The sequence below is a fragment of the Populus euphratica genome, unplaced genomic scaffold (genome assembly GCF_000495115.2).
Source record: "Populus euphratica unplaced genomic scaffold, PopEup_1.0 scaffold25.1, whole genome shotgun sequence".
NCBI classification, from domain to species: Eukaryota; Viridiplantae; Streptophyta; class Magnoliopsida; order Malpighiales; family Salicaceae; genus Populus; species Populus euphratica.
The window spans coordinates 78,141-96,939 of record NW_011499851.1 but is presented as its reverse complement, the minus strand read 5'-3'; the positions used below and the strand labels follow the sequence as shown (position 1 = coordinate 96,939).

The 18,799-nt window shown below is 31.8% G+C and overlaps 3 protein-coding genes and 1 long non-coding RNA gene across 5 annotated transcripts; 3 read left to right on the top strand and 1 right to left on the bottom strand.

Moving 5' to 3' along the window:
- The first annotated feature begins 24 nt into the window (after positions 1–24).
- Positions 25–1,249, top strand: LOC105121349 (copper ion binding protein). The gene has a single exon (XM_011019939.1). It carries the CDS (start codon positions 382–384, stop codon positions 922–924), a length of 543 nt encoding a protein of 180 aa, XP_011018241.1. The 5' UTR covers positions 25–381; the 3' UTR covers positions 925–1,249.
- Positions 1,250–3,450: 2,201 nt separating this feature from the next.
- LOC105121348 (uncharacterized) lies at positions 3,451–7,661 on the top strand. Of its 2 annotated transcripts, XM_011019937.1 has the most exons (4): positions 3,451–3,713; positions 4,560–4,715; positions 4,866–6,536; positions 6,931–7,661. In XM_011019937.1, exons 2-4 carry the CDS (start codon positions 4,676–4,678, stop codon positions 7,284–7,286), a joined length of 2,067 nt encoding a protein of 688 aa, XP_011018239.1. In that variant the 5' UTR covers positions 3,451–3,713; positions 4,560–4,675; the 3' UTR covers positions 7,287–7,661. The 2 variants fall into 2 exon arrangements, with proteins under 2 accessions (XP_011018239.1, XP_011018240.1); XM_011019938.1 differs by lacking the exon at positions 4,560–4,715.
- On the bottom strand, positions 6,566–6,959 carry LOC105121347 (uncharacterized). The gene is made up of 2 exons (XR_841531.1): positions 6,877–6,959; positions 6,566–6,846 (listed from the first exon to the last, which is right to left on the bottom strand). It is a non-coding gene; the product is annotated as an uncharacterized LOC105121347 (long non-coding RNA).
- Positions 7,662–12,939: 5,278 nt separating the features above from the next.
- On the top strand, positions 12,940–16,187 carry LOC105121346 (geraniol 8-hydroxylase-like). The gene is made up of 2 exons (XM_011019936.1): positions 12,940–14,038; positions 15,466–16,187. Exons 1-2 carry the CDS (start codon positions 13,100–13,102, stop codon positions 16,081–16,083), a joined length of 1,557 nt encoding a protein of 518 aa, XP_011018238.1. The 5' UTR covers positions 12,940–13,099; the 3' UTR covers positions 16,084–16,187.
- Positions 16,188–18,799: the final 2,612 nt, after the last annotated feature.

Here is an 18,799-nt window from a genome sequence, read left to right as displayed (position 1 = left end):
CCCCCCCCCCCCCCCCCACCGGGGGTCAGATTCCTGCTATTTGAAAGCATAATTTTATGTTGCATATGTTTAATCTTTCCACGTGCTTTTGGCTGGCTTTGATTTCTTGATCTTCAGTTTGTTTCTGTATTAACCTTCTTCTGTTATTGTATCTTCTCTTCTATACTGGATTCATGTTGCCTGTCAACCAACCAAGATATTTCTTATGCGGTTCCTTGTAAGGTGCAACAACAGGCCAATTATTAGTTAATGTCTTGAAGAAAGTTTTCACATATATTTAAAAAGAGCAGGCAGGAGTTTGAATTATTTGTTTCTAATCTAGCACAAACCTCTATTGATGTTTTCAGGTTTCATTGTTAAATTTTTTGAGGAATTGCTGTTATGGGTGATTTTTCTATTCAAATTACTCCAGAACTTGTTAATCGATTCGCTAATGATGGGGAGAAATTAAAGAAGAAAACAAAGAAGACTAAACCTAAGACCCAACGAGAACCTACCCTGCCCAAACCTAAGGTGAATGAGAAACAGCTGCATGGTGATTCTGAGACACGCAAAAGGATTGCTTCTCCAGGATGGCCAGTTCAAACTCCAATGCACCTGCCAATAACCCAACCTGTACAGCCTGCAAATGCCGAGTTGGATGAGATTCGATCAGTCATTCGAGAGAGCGAGAAGGTTCTAGAAAAGTTGCTGAAGCAGGAGGATGACATGGTGCAGCAAGTTACAGAAAGAGCCAAGGATCTTCGTGATAAGGAATTCAAGCTTCCATACCAGAAGACCATGCCCTGTTTGGCTGATTATGATGCTTGCAAGGCATGCTACAAGGAGCACGCTAATGATATTTTGAAATGTGCCCCCTTCACTAAGAGTTATTATGAATGTGTTCGCAGAGCTAAGCAGCAACAGAATTCAGCAGATAAGTAGACTTTCTTGCAAGAAAAATTTCTGAGGTGATATACATGATTCCAGCCCAATTGTGGGTTTTGAGAGATGAGAGAAATACATTTTTGCTGTGAAAATAAGCAAAGCACTAATTACCCTTATCGGAATGTAAGCTGTGCTGTCATGGTACATTTAAAATTTTGTTAGAACAATTGTTTGTTACAAAACAATGTTGAAATTCTCATGGCAAGCAGTGCCATGTTAAGATTTCTTTTGGAACATGTGAGTGAAAGTTGACTCCTCTCGTGGTGAATCTCAATTTGGCAAAATGGAAATAGTTCAATCTCATCATGGAGTGTGTTCCTCATATTTGAATGAGTATTCCAATTGACAAATCTCTCTGTTGTTGATCAATTATATAACGAAATTGGAATCGAGTCTGTGGTATGCAGAATTTTCATGTTCCAATGCAGCTTCTTCAGTAGCGAATACTTGGCTGGACCCTCGTGGTTAAATGATATGCTGGACATGTTGATGGAAAGTGTAGCACATAGGAATTCATTTCTCATGCCCTTGATATTATTTCTTGAATTCACTTAGCTTTTCTTAATGCTGTATACCGTCTAGCAGAAGGCCAGGTTAGCTTCCTCGTTGAGTGAGCATTGGGTGGAATGATGAAATAGTAATCTTTTTGCAGAAGATAATATGGAAACTTCCCCAGCTATACTAATCTTTTTAGAGAAAATCAAGGTGCTATGTGATGTTATTGTAGTAAAATTTCTTTTTGAAAAAGATTTAAAAGAAAGTACATAGGATTGAACTATAGCATTTAATTTTGTTTGTAAACAATTTTATAATTAAAATAGAAATTTGAAAACAATACAAAAATATTTTTTATTCACAAGATATTATTCTATTAACATTGTCAATTTATCATTTTTATTGTAACATTATTATGTAACCACCACCATTGTTTTAGTCATGAAAACTATAATTCACATTGTTATTTTCTCATTGCTAAGGCCAACACACCTAAACAAAAAAAAAATCCCGGAAAGCTTGGCTGTCCATATGAACCACCATGTTTGTTAAGTATTAGGTCCCAACAATAAACTGGATTTGGAACAGACCAAGTTTTAATTCCATATAAATTTTTATTAAATCTATTCAAATTATTGATTTGAATTTTATATTTTTCTTGATCCTTTAAAAATATTATCTTCACCTGAATAAATTTCTTTTTATATTAGAATAAATTTAACTTGGCTATAGTGAGAATCGTCTATCTAGTATTAATGCTAAACTAATAAAGTAAGAACAATAAAATTTTAAATAAATTAATATTAGTATAAAAATAACTTATATAATTTTTTAAAATATAATTGTTATTAATTGACTCAACTAAGTAAAATTTGACACCTTCACATAAACATTATAACTATTTTTATAATTATCATGTATCACATCATCGTCCATTATTATCACTATTATTTATCAATAAAATAGCAATTATCATTAATTTAATAATATTTTATTACAACTAGCACCTTCACAACTTTTCCATCACCATTCTTGTTCCACCAATTCACTATTATAATTAAATAATATTTTAATCACTAGTTTTTTATACATATATATATATATATATATATATATATATATATATATATATATATATATATATATATATATATATATATATATATATATATATATATATATATATATATATATATATATATATATATATATATATATATATTTTAACTATAATATATTTAAAAAATAAAAAAATAAATGAATTTTCAGAAAAGCATAAACAACAAACAAAACATATTTATTTTGGTTTTATGAGATATATAAAGTGATAAGTAATACCATTTACCTAATAAAAAAACTTGAAAAATATAATGAAGTTTCATTATTTATATCAAAAATGGAACTCTTTCTACTTCTATTTTTCAATTATATTTTTTATTTTTATTCTTGAATTTTTAACAATCATTAAAGTTATTTTTTAGATTAACAAGTTGACTGAATTATATCATAAAACTCTAATACAATTTAATTTTAAACTTAATCCCAGTAAGAAGTTGAGTCGAGAAATTTTTTGTTGGGTAAGTTTATCTTTATTTATTTATTTATCTTTTATTGATCAAATATGTTGTTTTTGAATTAGATAAATTAAATGAGTAACACTAATATAATTATCATATAATTTAATTTTAAATTCAATAAGGTAAAAAGTTGAGTCTAAATTTTTTTTGAACAATTTTATTCTTAAATTTTTTTTATTGACAAACAAGTTATCTTTAGAATGTTTAAGTCAATTATATAACATTTTATTAACTCTTATATAATAAACTTGAGTTAGATAAAAAAAAAAATAGAAGGTTTTAAAATTGATTCACTAGAATTAATTTAATAATAATAATAATAATATATAATTTTATGTATACTATATATTTATCAAATAATATTCTGTTTACTATATTTTTTTTTTGCGTTAATTTTATTTAATACAATGCGAGCGGGCCTGTAAATTTGTGAGGCCGTGAATAGAAACCACAAAAGCAACGGCGAAGAATTGCTCTGTTCCTATTCCAATTCCTATAGGAACTGTTTCCGTAGTACATGTCAGCATAAGAGGAGCCACGCACTAATCACGTGGAAGTAGTAAAGACGATTTCAACTAATTTATCGGCGTTGTTTTCCATTTCCTCGTTTCCTGCCTCTCTTCCAAATCGCCGATCCACAATTTTCTCCAGATTCCGACCAGCCTCCGAATTTTCCTCTGTCCACCCTCTTTTTCTTACAAGAATCGGATCCAGGTAACAACAAAAGGAAAATATTTTGTTTTTTGTTTCTTCTTATCTTTACTAGCTTTCTTTCTTTCTACATAAGGATTTACCACCCCTTTCGTTTCTCTATCCTTCGAGTTTTTGCATTTCATTTTTGTTAATCTTGTAGTTTTTTATGCTACTCTAAGTCTGTCAAATGTTTGTACTTAAAGAGATCTAACAAGTTGAATTCTATCGTATATAGAAAAATTAAAGTAATTACAACCAAGAAAAATAACGGAAACATTTATCAGAAGGAAAACAAATGGAAACGAAGAAGAAGCTATATCACCAAGAATTTACAAAGTTGTGTACATGTTAAAAACTGGGATTTTATGCGGACTATTATGGTGTGGTATGATCTTTTTCACAAGTCAGTCAGTGTTTAATATGCAGCGTTAATCAAAGGTTTTTCTTTTTTGACCGATTTTATTGCCAGTAAAAAAGGGATTTGTTTTTTGTTAATAGAGTTTTAAGTTTTCTTTTTCTGAAGAAAATGAGACTGTCAAGGTTAGAAATGTGAAAGATATGAAGGTCCAGGTTTATCAGATGATGGTACATGTGAGAATATTGTGTTGTAGCTACCAAATTAGAGTGAAACATTTTTGCAGAGTCAGTTTTATTAATTTGCATATAGATTATTTGCAGCTAAACAAGCTTTTTGGACGATCAGCATTTATTATTATTTTAAACTTGATGTCATCTGCCAGTTGTATGGGTTACATCTGTGAAAGCAAGGTCTTAATTATTGCTGTGTTTAAGAGCTAAGGTTTCTTTGGCATTGCTTCAATCTAACCAAGGTGTTTGATGACACTTCATCTGTTTTGCCTTGATAAGAGTGGGGGGAGGTGGCAAATTCCTGATGCATTTGCTTGCCCTTTACTGGGCTCAAATTTGATGCTTATATGCCAAGGCAGTGTGACATCCTTTGCTGAATTACTCTGGAGGGCGATATGCCCTCCGTGTTTCTGTTCAAGATTTTATTATGCAAATGTGAGAGTCTTGTATTCATCTTATACATTTTAATTTACCTCAAATCTCAATCTTTTTGAAACTCTTCTGACCTATAGTGCTGTTGCCTTAAATGTGGTTTATCCTGATGCCTGTTTTTGCATCTAAATTTGATATTCCAATTTGTTTTAGTGGTTATGGTTCGTGGAAGAGATGCATGTTGGGAGCACTGTGTTCTTGTGGATGCCACGAGACAGAAGGTTAGATGCAATTATTGTCATCGGGAGTTCAGTGGAGGGGTATACCGAATGAAGTTTCATTTGGCTCAAATAAAGAACAAAGATATAGTACCCTGTGCAGAAGTTCCAGATGATGTGCGGGATCACATTCGTGTTATATTAAGCACTCCCAAGAAGCAGAAAACTCCCAAGAAACTGAGGGTGGACCGGGCAGCCATTGCTCAACAAAATAGTTCTTCAGCTAGTGGTGGTGCACATCCTAACCATGGATCTAGTGGACAACATGGTAGCACCGGTCCCTCTTTGTTATTTCCACGTCCTTCACCTAGTGCACAGCCAGAAGTGGATGATGCTCGAAAGAAAAGGCAGGACGATGCTGATAAGAAAATTGCTGTGTTCTTCTTCCACAATTCTATTCCCTTTAGTGCTTCTAAATCCATATACTATCAGGAAATGGTGGATGCTATAGCAGCATGCGGGGCAGGTTATAGAGCTCCAAGTTATGAAAAATTGAGATCTACCCTCCTGGAAAAAGTGAAAGATGACATACATGACTGTTACAAGAAATACAGAGATGAGTGGAAAGAAACAGGTTGTACAATCTTGTGTGATAGCTGGTCTGATGGTAGGAACAAATCAATTATTGTAATTTCAGTCACATGCCCAAAAGGGACGCTATTTTTGAAGTCAGTTGATATATCAGGTCATGAAGATGATACTACTTATTTGTTCGAGTTGCTTGAGTCAATTGTCTTGGAAGTTGGCGTGGAAAATGTTGTACAGGTAATAACAGATAGTGCAACCAGCTATGTATATGCAGGAAAGCTTCTCATGTCCAAATACAACTCATTGTTTTGGTCACCTTGTGCTTCTTATTGTATTGATAAGATGTTGGAGGATATTGGTAAACAAGAGTGGATGGGGATGGTTCTTGAAGAGGCAAAGACCATTACACGCTATATTTATAGCCACGCATGGACTTTGAACATGATGAGGAAGTTAACTGGTGGAAGTGAACTGATCAGACCAAGAATTAGTAGATCTGTCGCTGATTATCTCTCCTTAAGGGCCATTGTTATTCAGGAGGACAATCTAAAGAACATGTTTTCACAATCAGAATGTATATCGTCCATGCATTGTAGACATCCTGAGGCTCAAGCTATCAAATCTTTGCTGTATCAAGATCGCTTTTGGAAGTCTGCACATGAAGCTGTCAGTGTGTCTGAACCTCTTATTAAAATTCTAAGGATTGTTGATGGGGACATGCCTGCGATGGGCTATATATATGAGGGAATAGAAAGGGCAAAGTTTGCAATCAAGGCATACTATAAGGGTATTGACGAAAAATATATGCCAATTTGGGAGATCGTTGATCAAGGATGGAATAAGCAGCTTCTCTCCCCGTTACAGGCAGCCGCAGCATTCCTTAATCCTTCAATTTTCTATAACCCGAATTTTAAGATTGATTTGAGGATGAGGAATGGGTTTCAAGAAACTATGATAAAGATGGCTACAACAGATCGAGATAAAATAGAAATCACTAAAGAACACCCAATATACATAAATGCACAAGGCGCTCTTGGTACAGAATTTGCTATTATGGGAAGGACGCTGAATTCCCCAGGTATGTTTAAGCTGCATTCATTATCAATCAATTCTTCTCATGGGGCGTAAAAGTTCTTGGTAAAACGAAATATCCTCTTACATTTGCTCCTTGGGATCGGAAAACCAAAGCAACAGCCAACAGGATATAGTACTTGTACGAGGTTACTGTTGGTCAGAATAGAATCATTAAGTGATATCGTTTATCCGTTAGAACAGTCTGTCAGAATAGGCTGAATCAATTTTGGAGATCCCTGACGTGTCCTTTGGGGGCCTGTAAATGCGGCTCCCTTATCCCGAGTTGTTCCCGTATATTTCATGTGTTTTGAGATGTGAGTTTCATTTTTTGACTGCCTTGAGATATTTTATATGTCAGCGGATTGGAATCTCATTTTTATCGCCATGTGCATCTTTAGGTGATTGGTGGGCTGGATATGGCTATGAAATCCCCTCTCTGCAGAGAGTTGCAATAAAGATACTTAGCCAACCCTGTAGTTCCCACTGGTGCAGGTGGAATCGGAGCACCTTTGAGAGCGTACACACCAAGAAACGTAACAGAGCGGAGCTTGAAAAATTCAATGATTTGCTTTTTGCGCACTGCAATCTTTGGTTACAAGCCATTACCCAAAGTCATGATGGAAAATGTAAACCTATTATCTATGATGAAATAGATGTTAGTTCAGAATGGCCCACCGAGTTGGAACCTTCGAACCCTCTCTTGGATGATTCGTGGTTGGACAATTTGCCCCTTGATTGCGGAGGTAGTCCTTGAACTTATGTATAAAAGAAGATAGCTAGCTAGAATCATTGATTATATAATGTTGTCTCTAGAAAACCATACAATATGAAGAATGTAGAGTTTCTTTTTACCTCAAGGTATTTATGTAAAAGGATCTCTTGCTTTTTTTCTGAACTGGCAACAGTTCTCTTCTCCAGGGAGCCTGAGAGCATCATTTCAGGCTGCGGTAGTGACCTTTTCCTGCATTATGTTTGTTGACTTCTGCTATTTGGGTTACTGAAGCACCGAATTCCACAGACAGTGCTAACTCGTTGGAAAGCACTGTAGAACAATATGGTTGCGTTCTTTTGTCATTTTCTCGTAACCATGTTGTCCTGTTGGAGTAATCTATCGAAGGTTTCATTTTCAGCACGGACTATTTTTCTTGCTGCTTTATTACAATTATTCTGGTTCTTTTTTCTTCATATAATGCCAACCATAGCCTCCATTATCACACTATTTTGTATAGTTACTAAAACCCAGCCTAACTTATTGTATATTATTTATTTTGGGCTTTTCCCTCTTGTAGTTTCATTTCTCTTGTATGCATTTTAAGGTGTCATGGGGCGTCAGGTCTAATGATGGGCTCGCATCCCTAAAAATAAAATTATAAATAAAATTATAAAGCTGGAAGATCCAAAGTAGATAATACATAGCAGGTTGGGCTGAGTTGTTACATGACAACACTCCCCTCAATATCAAGAGGTCAACAATGGATTCAAGATCTCCCAAAACCCTAATAAAATCCTATAAATACCTCTTTTGAGATCAAGAAGGGGGCTAAAAAAAGAGAAAGAAAAAATAAAATAAAAAGAAAGAAAAAGGAAAAAGATAAGAAAGATGAGAGAAATATCAATAAGAAAGATAATGATAGAGGTCCAAAAAAATAAACTAAGTTCGAGATCAAGTTCTATAACTCTAGTTATTATTAAAATATCAAATAATATTTTGAGTTAGTTAGACTAAATTAACCAATATTTTTATATTTCTAATGCTTACTTAGAATTATTGTCAGTTGAGGATGTCAACATTATAAACTATAAGAATAAGTATGAACATTAACAAAAAAAAAAAATATACATGTGTATATAACATGGATTTTCTTGTTATTGGTTGAAATAATGGTTAAATAAGAATTGGAATGAAATATTGATGTTGGTTGCATTGTTGATAATGATTGTATTCCTAGTAATACATAGAGGTTATAAGGATCCAAAAATAGTATAGAACAATAACATATGCACAGACTCAAGTTAAGTGTCTTACATCTATACTAAGTAGGTAGTACAATTTTATAATTGTTAGTTTAATTTTTATGACTTATGATTTATGTAATAAGAATGTCGAAGAAAATGAAAAGGAAAAAGGATGAAAATGATTTAATTAGTTGTCCATATAACAGAAGTTAATGATGTTAGTTAGACTAACATCGATATTAACCCAATAAAAAAATAAAATGAACTTGGTTAGTTGTCCAGGTGATAGAAGTTAATGATATCAGTGGGGTAACATTGATATCAATACTGACTTGAACTTGATTAGTTATCCAACTGATGAGAAATAATATTATCAATAGGGTAACATTGATAATTATATTTATTTGGACTTGATTAAGTATCTAGACAACAAAAAACTTGATTAGTTGTCCAAGTTATGGAAGCTAATGATATCAATGTGGTAACATTGATATTGATATTGACTTGAACTTGATTAGATGTCCATGTGATGGACAATGAGGTGTTATTGACATCGACATTGACTTGAACTTAATTAGTTGTCCTGAGTAATGGAAGTTTATGATATTATGGTGGCTACCTTGATATTAACATTATTTTGGATTGATTAGTTGTTCCAGAATGAAAACTCATGACATTAATTAAAAATATTACAAGTTGGCCTAGTATTTATCAAATACATACATTTTAATATATATTGAAACACAACATTTTAACTCTCATTTTTGTTCTTTTATTTTTGTTTTTTCCTCTCTTCTTTTGTTCTTTTTTTTTTCTTTCACCTCCTGTACCTTTTAGCTTAATCTAACCTTACATCTCGTAGCTTAAACTTTTCTTTTTATTTTTCTCTTTCTAAAGTGGAATGTTCTCTCTCTTAGTTGACTAACTTTATTTCTTACCTTGCCACTTTATTTATAGACAAAGACTTAGAATTTTTCTTGGTAAAATGATTATGGCCATCAGTTTTCTTGTGTTAATCTCAGTCTTTTATTGTAGTTATATTTTTCAGCCAAACATGCTTATGTTGTTCTCTTTATACTAGATTTGCAATGTTTTTAAATAATTATACCCGAGTATTTTTTTAGTTGAGGATATGATATACACATGCAGGGAAGGAGAATGGTGTGTGGCTTGACATTTTTAAGAGGCTGGGGTGTAAGAAAAGAGGCTAAAAACAAAGAAAAAGAAAGAAGTTGTAGGGTCATATAATATAAAGATTGACTATTTTAATTTTGAGTTTCAATTTAAGATATGATTATTTTCAACAATAGCTTGATGAGACTTTTATTATAGAATGTTAATTTGTTTTGCTAAAACAAAAATCCAAAATAGCAGTAAACTAGCAAGTCAAAGGAGAAGGGAAGCGCAATATGATCGTATTGAGACAAGGCTTCCACCTTCGAGGATGAAAAAAAGACCATGTGAGAGGTTGAAGGAGAGGAAGCACCTTGCATTTTTAGTAAGAGAATGTTTATTTTTGTTATTTAAAAGTATTTTAAAAAAATTTAAAAATTATTTTTTATTTTAAATTAATATATTTTTAATTTTTTTAAAATTATTTTAATGTGTTGATATCAAAATTAATTTTTAAAAAATAACTGTAATTTATTCTATAACCCCAAAATAATATTTGATGTTCATATAAGGGCTGTCATTTTCAAGAACAACCACAAAAATAACAAAATTAATTGTTTTGCCTTTTCTTAAATTTTGTTATGAGTCTTATTTCATAAAACAAACTCTATTTAGCATGGAGTCTAGCGATAGATCAAAATCTTGCCTGACTTCTTTCCCCCATTTATTTAATTTTGCTTTGCGTGAGAGCCTTCTTAGCCATCTCAGTTTAACTAGCAGCAGTTTATGAAAGAGACAAGGTTTTGCCTTTGGTAGCTTCGCCTGAGCTGCGAGGACTGGGAGTGTTCGTAACTTCGTTTTCAAAAGTTTTAAATTATTTTTATTTAAAATTATTTTTTATATTTTTAAATTATTTTAATATATTAATTTTAAAAATAAAAAATATTTTAAACTATAACAACTACGAATATAAATAATAACATATCTTGTCTCATCCGTTTTTCAATTACTTGCAATTTGATTCTAATAAGCTTGTTAATGGATAATTAAAAAAATTTATGAATTGTATTTTTAAGTTATTTAATTTATATATTAATTTTTATTTAAATCATATATTTTATGGTGTTGAAAAAAATTTCTTTATAATTTTATAATTTAAATTTATATTATATTTTTAATGCAACATTAAAAATGTATTTTTAACAGCAACACAATTGGTCACATGTTTGAAAAAAGAAGACAAGAAAGACGTTGACACTTATAATTTATAGTACCTTTGAAAGCGTCAATGAAACAAAAAAGTTGTGAATATCCAAATAAAAAATGTCAACCGCCCAAAGAAGTTATTTGTTCAAAATTTTAGCTGTTCGATCTCTTCTCGTCTCTCTCTGATTTTTTATTTTATTTTAAAAAGTGTGTTTTTATACCTTTCGCCCGCAAGGAGTTTGGAAGTCATCGGTGCAATGCCCTTGGCAAACAAGTCAATCCAGAAAATAAATTATACTGTGTTAAAAAAATAAAAAAAATAAAAAAAAAACCCAGACAGATGAAGACCACCTCCCTTTGTCTTCATCTTGATTTGGATTGTCATCAATCTTAATTTCGTATCCATAAAGATCACCTCCTTTTCTTCTTTTCTTTGTTTTTTCTTTCTCATTTTTTTTTCAATCACAGTTTTTCATAGCCAAACTAGTAATCAATTTATCAAAATATTTTAAGAGCAATAAATTAAAAATATATATATATATATACTCAAGTATTTACCATTTGGCCACCATTTAGATGGTTCCTTTGTCTTCATCTTGATTTGGATTGTCATCAATCTTAATTTTGTATCCATAAAGATCACCTCCTTTTCTTCTTTTCTTTGTTTTTTCTTTCTCTTTTTTTTTTCAATCACAGTTTTTCATAGCCAAACTAGTAATCAATTTATCAAAATATTTTAAAAGCAATAAATTAAAAATATATATATATATATATATAAAACAAGAAGAAATAATATGCTTAATCTAGAATTCTTAAAAAAAGCTGTTTTATTCCTCATAATTTTAACTTGATCTAAATATTTATTATTTATTAATTTTTTTGTTAGAGAAAGAAAAAAAAAGTAGCTTGAAAGCGACAAGGAGAGAGAAATTTCTGTTTGACTATTTTTTATCAATGAAAATCATCGTTATTGATGTTAACTAATGTTATTTAACAAGAAGAATTTGATGTGGTGTTTTTTTTCTCTAAATTTACACGTGGCACATGATTTTTTTAAAAAATTAGGTTAAATTTTATATTTTAATATATTTTGGGTTTTTATTGTTATTAGATGGTTTGGAAATGGTTTAATTATGTTTTTTTAGAAAAACACATGGTTTAAAATATATTTTTGGGTTCAAAAACCATCTCTATTACTAATTTTTTTACCATTAAAATAATGACAAGATTACGAATAAATAAATAATTAATTCATGTTGTTTAAGATGAATCTATTATATATGATATAAGTTTTTTTTATCATCTAATATTTTTTTATTAAAAAAAATTAATCTAACTTGCATCAATTGTGGAACTGTAAACTATTAAGATATACTAAGTATGTGTTTAGTATTGTGATAGTTGTTGTGGTTGTGGGTTGAAAAAAGTTATTTTATAAAAAATATTTTTTGTTGAGGTTGGTTTGAAAAAATAGATGTTTGGTTAAAATTGTGGTTGAAAAAAAAATACTTTATTATGCTTGGTTAAGAATGCTTTTGAAATTAAAGCTATAAAAATAATTTTAAAAAATATATATTAATATTGATGGTTTTAAATTTAAATATTATAAAATTAATTATTCTTATTACATCATCAAATAAATAATACTTTATATAAAATATTTTTTATTATTTTATTAAACTATTTATAATTCTACTAGGTACAAAATTCATCCAATAAAAACTATAATTTTTATAATTTTTTGAGCGTGCAATAAAATTAGATAAGATATTATCAGGTATAAAATTAATATTATAGTGCGAGTGAATTTAATTTACTCTATAATAATTTTTCAAGAAAAAATATTGTTTACATCACAATCCAAATAAATTTAATTCATTGTAAATTATTTTTTTTAAAAATTAATATAATTAAAAAAATTGTAAGTAGTGTAATTTACTCGTAAATAGCATAAATAAACTGAATTATTTATTATTTTTTAAGTGAACAGTGCAATTTTTTGCACTGTTCACATGAGTAGTGTATTGCGTAAACAGACCCTAAAAGCTAAATAAATACAGACAAAAGACGGAGATTCCTTGCCTCGTGTAGGCACTCTCTTCAAAATGCTCCTTTGTCTTCAGCTTGATGTGAAATGTCATCATTCTCAGAGGAAAGACAGGGGGGGAAAATCGATGCGTTTGATGATCGTATGACGACACAGACCAAGCCTTATATAAAGTGCCTATTTCCGTGTCCATAGAGACCTCCTCCCTTTCTCTGAAATTCAATCCCCTGTTGTTATCAAACACCATGACCCCCCTTACAAATTTTCTTGAAAATTTTCATATAGATGCTTCTGCAAGCACAATAGCCACTCTCTTGGCTCTCTTTGCTATTATTTGGTATGCATGGAGACGTGCCGAATCCAAGAAGGGAAGTCCATCTCTACCCCCTGGTCCAAGAGGGCTCCCATTAATTGGCAATCTAGCTTCTCTTGACCCAGATCTTCACACATACTTTGCTGGGCTAGCGCGCACTTACGGACCAATCTTGAAGCTGCAGCTTGGCCACAAGCTTGGCATCATAGTGAGCTCCCCTAATTTGGCTCGCGAAGTTCTTAAAGACCATGACATAACATTTGCTAACCGTGATGTGCCTGATGTTGCCCGGACAGCAGCCTATGGTGGCTCAGATATAGCTTGGAGCCCATATGGGCCAGAGTGGAGGATGCTAAGAAAAGTTTGTGTCCTCAAAATGCTCAGCAACTCAACATTAGACTCGGTTTATGAGCTTCGCCGCCGCGAAGTGCGAAACATCATTGCTTACATATATAGTAAGCCCGGGTCACCCATCAACGTGGGAGAGCAAACTTTTCTGACAATATTGAATGTTGTAACGAGCATGTTATGGGGTGAAACGGCCCAAGGTGAAGAAAGGGGTAGCCTAGGTGCTGAATTTAGGCGGCGTGTGGCTGACATGACTGAGTTATTGGCGGCGCCAAACATTTCAGATTTTTTTCCTGCCTTGGCCAGATTCGATTTGCAAGGCCTAGTAAAAAAGATGAGGGGTTTGGTTCCAAAGTTTGATCAGATTTTTGACAGGATGATTGAAAAACAATTGAGCATTGATGCGTTGGGGGATAGAGCAGGGGCGAGTAGCAAAGACTTTCTGCAGTTTCTGTTGAAAGTGAAGGATGAAGAAGATGTCAAGACGCCATTAACCATGACCCACATCAAAGCCTTGCTTATGGTATGTTTTTCTCTTCATGATGATAATGAAATGATCAGATATGCTTGCGAGGCATATGATTAAATGGACAAGTGTTGGGATTATCATGCTAGCCGGACGAGTGTTGGGATTATCGTGATTAACTGGCTTTCCTGTCGTTACCGAGACTTACTGTTTAACATATTGTTTGTTTTTGCTTTTTAAAAATATTTTTAAAAAAATTTAAAATTATTTTATATTTTTATTAACATTAAATTAATATGTTTTTAATATTTTCAAATCATTTTGATATATTGATATAAAAAATAATTTTTAAAAAATAAAAAAAATATCATTAATATGCATTTTAACACGAAAAGTTATTTAAAAAGCAACATCAATCATACTTTCAAACATACCCTAATAATTGAGTAAATAATAGTTTAAAATATAAAAAGGTAAACTTCAACCAGACGGGTTTTAGATAATGAGTTTTAATTTTATTATTTTTATTTTTATTAAATATATACATACACAAGTTTTAAATTAAATGATTTTTATTTGAAGATATATGTTAAAAAAATAATTTAAATAATTTTTTAAAATCTTATCTATCAATTTAAATTTTTTATAATAAATTTAAATTTTTTATTTTTCTTGTTTTTCAAAAGAAATCATGTTTCACCAACTACATGCATAAGTTTAATTTAATTTATCATCTATCTTATATATATATATATATATATATATATAGAAGTCAGAATTTTTTATTGTTCTTGTCGTTGAAGAGAAATCATGTTGCACTAACCACACGCATAAGCTTGATTTTGATTTAATATATTTTTTTCACCGGTGGTGGGTTTGGTTTTGTGGTGCTCCAGTGTGTGTGTGTAGAATCACAACTAAATATCATTTTAGCTAGAAGGAAAGATGGTTTGAAGGCATGAAGAAATTCTAGAATAGCTGCTTAAAAGAATCGAATAATGTTAAATAATTGGGTATAAAATAATAAAGTCTAGGATTGCTCTTATTTGATATGATTGTGGAACTAAATTGAGTTGTTTCAGAAACTACAAATAATTTAATGGAGTGTTGATTTAAATAACTTTCTTTTTATTTTTTTTGGATTTCATCTTATTAATCCTGTAATTTTGTGTAAGACCTTTTTTTTTAATCGTATTTACGAAAGAAAATTAAATGCAGAAGGAATAGCTACCAACATGTGTGTGTGTGTGTGTGTGTGGTGTGCATTGCAGCATTTAAAAAAGGAAATATGGTAACGAATTTCATCTACGAATATACTCGTATTTGCATACATGTAGCAAGGAAGATCGATCCGAACTTCATGCTTATTGTTCAAAGATTATTTTCTCGTTTCTTTTCAAAATTCTGGTTTACTTGCGAATTATAGAATCAGTTTTAGTCGTGCCGCAAGGAATTAATTAAAAGATTTGGTTAATTGGTGACAGGATATGGTTGTCGGCGGTACAGACACATCCTCTAACGCAATTGAGTTCGCCTTCGCTGAAGTTATGAACAATCCAGAAGTAATGAGAAAAGCTCAAGATGAATTGGACAGAGTAGTTGGCAAGGACAGCATAGTAGAGGAGGCTCACATACACAAATTGCCATACTTACATGCCATCATGAAAGAATCATTGAGGCTGCACCCAGTTCTCCCACTGCTAATCCCTCATTGCCCTAGTGAAACATGCACTGTTGGAGGCTTCTCTGTTCCAAAGGGTGCTCGAGTTTTTATCAATGTATGGGCAGTGCACAGGGACCCTTCAATATGGGAAAATCCTTTGGAATTTAAACCGGAGAGGTTCTTGAACAGTAAATTTGACTACAGTGGAAGTGACTTCAATTATTTCCCGTTTGGGTCCGGAAGGAGAATTTGTGCTGGGATAGCAATGGCTGAGAGGATGTTTCTGTATTTCCTTGCTACATTTCTGCATTCTTTTGATTGGAAATTACCTGAAGGTCAGAAAATGGATCTTACGGAGAAGTTTGGGATTGTTTTGAAGATGAAGAACCCTCTTGTTGCAATTCCAACACCAAGATTATCCAATCCAGCTCTCTACTAGTAGATTGCAGAAGATGTACTTGCAATAATCAATACGCTGATGCTCTGTGTACCTGGGCATTATCTGCTTTCCTATTTAATTTTAAGATGATTATGCTGTGAAAAGTATATTTTTTTATAAAAAAACATTAAAATAATATTTTATTTATGTTTTTATTATGAAAAGAAAATAATCTAAAAACATTAAAAAAAATTCAAAATTAAAAAAAAAATCAAATTTTCCCACTAGTTGAAGCCCATGATAAATGGCCTGTGTACCGGTGGATTAATCATGAAACGATAACATCAAAATAACGGCTACTTGCTCCACGGGATGCAATTTCTACTCATTGTTGGTTTAGCAGAATGTTCAGTGTATATATACTGGGGATATATTAGAACAACAGAGGGCAAAGGTAGCCAGTGGTAAACGGAGATCAAAAGTACAGCTGCATGAATGCAGCGAGAGTAACAGAGATCAGAAAAGAAGGTAAGCTTACACTCTCTTACCAAACCAATACAAATAAAGACACAACGAGAAACCTTAATAAAACAAAAGAACATTACAGGTCTGACGCGGAAGCCTTAACACAGTACCGAGACACCCCCTGCTGCCTGGCTAAACCATCGCGCAGCTTGTTATGAGCAATGGACTCGATCTCCTGTTCTCTATCGTACACAGAGACCTTCTCCACCTGAAATTCCCCACCCCAACTGACTTCAATTAAAAAGAGAGAAAAAAAAAACCTTCATTTTCAAGAATTCGCTGCATGTTTTTGGAGGATTCAATCTGTTATATAATATTTGTGTAATTTTATTTATTAAAAATAAAATAATAATTTTAAATGCATAAAATAATAATTTTAAATAATAATTCAATATTTTATTTATATTTAAATTAAGACTTGATATTTATAATATACCAACAATCCAGATTTCTAACCTTCTTTTTTATATTTAATATTAATTATTTTAACACAGTCAAATTGAGAGATCCGGTTTCCAAGAAGGTATACACGCTATCATTATTATCCTCACCATTTTCCAGAGGAGATAAAGCTACTCGTTTCTTTAGCTTCTGAATTTAAAATAACATAAAATATATGCATTTTAAAAAATATCGTTGAGTATATGTCGTGATATTTGATTTTTTTTCTTTCTTATATATACAATCTGCATATTCTTCATTGTCAATCTTTAAATTCTGGAAAATTATTTATGTAATTGACATTTTCTGGACATTTTCTTTCATTTAATGTTGCCTTGTTTTTATCTTCTAGATGCATGTGTGTGTGTGGGGGGTGGGAAGGACCAAAGACAATCCAAAAATCAAATCAGATCAAGCGATATGTGAGGCTATGTGAAGTTGATCGCTTTGTTTTGATATTATGAGGCTCATAAATGTTGGTGCATCAATGGATTAATACATAAATTTTGAAGTCCGAATATATCATACAATTCCTTTTATTTATATCAAGCGATATCAGCTATATTAATTGTGTCCAGCACGATTTCCTGGTAGCTCCATGAAAGCCTTGTACATACCAGAGATTTTGTGATGTTGAAAGAGTGACTAATGAGTATTTTATTAGCTATTCCTTAGGTTACACTTAAAAAAAATATCGTTGAGTATTTGTCGTGCCATTTGATTTTGTCTTTCTTGTATACAGCATTTGCATATTCTTCGTTGTCCATCTTTGGGTTCTCGAAAATAATTTCTGTAATTGACATTTTCTTGACATCTTCTTTCATTTAATGTTGCCTTGTCTTTATCTTCTTCAAGTTGCTGATTTACACACCCACACACACAGAGAGCTAATTTACATAGCCACACACACAGAGCTATTCTCGAAGGAGGGTGACCTTTCTGATGCAAGCGAGGGCAACAAAAGCGAAGCAAGGGAAGCTGAAAATTCCACAAAGGACTCATGTTCTGCAATAAATTCTTGTTTTGTTCCCAGTTCCGCAAATTGAAAAAGGAAACAAATTTCTGAGAAAAATCTCGATTCTCTTTGGGCAACAACTGGCCAGTGAAGTGGTTCTACTGGATTTAAACTAACATAAAATATATGCATTTTAAAATAATATCGTTGAGTATTTTTCATGATATATGATTTTTTTTTCTTTCTTATATACAGAATTCGCGTATTCTTCATTGTCAATCCTTGAGTTCTAGAAAATTATTAATTTAGCGCTGCCTTGTCTTTATCTTTTGATGCATAATATGTGCGTGCCAGTGAATGAGCTACTTTAAGGACCAAAAATCAAATCAGACCAAGCGATATGTGGCCACGTGCATTTTACAGCATTGCTTTGATAGTGAGAGGCTCGGAAATATCTATAATACCCTCCACGGACTTCAGATTCAATGGATTGATGCATAATTTTTGAAGTCCGCATTCATTACACAGTTCCTTTTAATGAGATCAAGCGATATCAGCTATATCAATTGTCTCCCACACGATTAGCTAGGAGCCCCACGAAAGCCTTCATGGAATAATTAATGTGTATTTTATTAGTTATTTTTTAGATTATATTTTGAAAAATAAATAGATATAAGTAGAAGGTAATATAGCAATGGAGATAATATAGCCTTCATGGTGTATTGTCATGCCATTTGATTCCCCCCCTTATATACAGCATTTGCATGTTCTTCATTGTTGAGTCCTCGAAAATAGTTCCTGTAATTGACATCTTCATTCATTTAATTTGTGTGTGTGTGTGTGTCTGTGAGAATT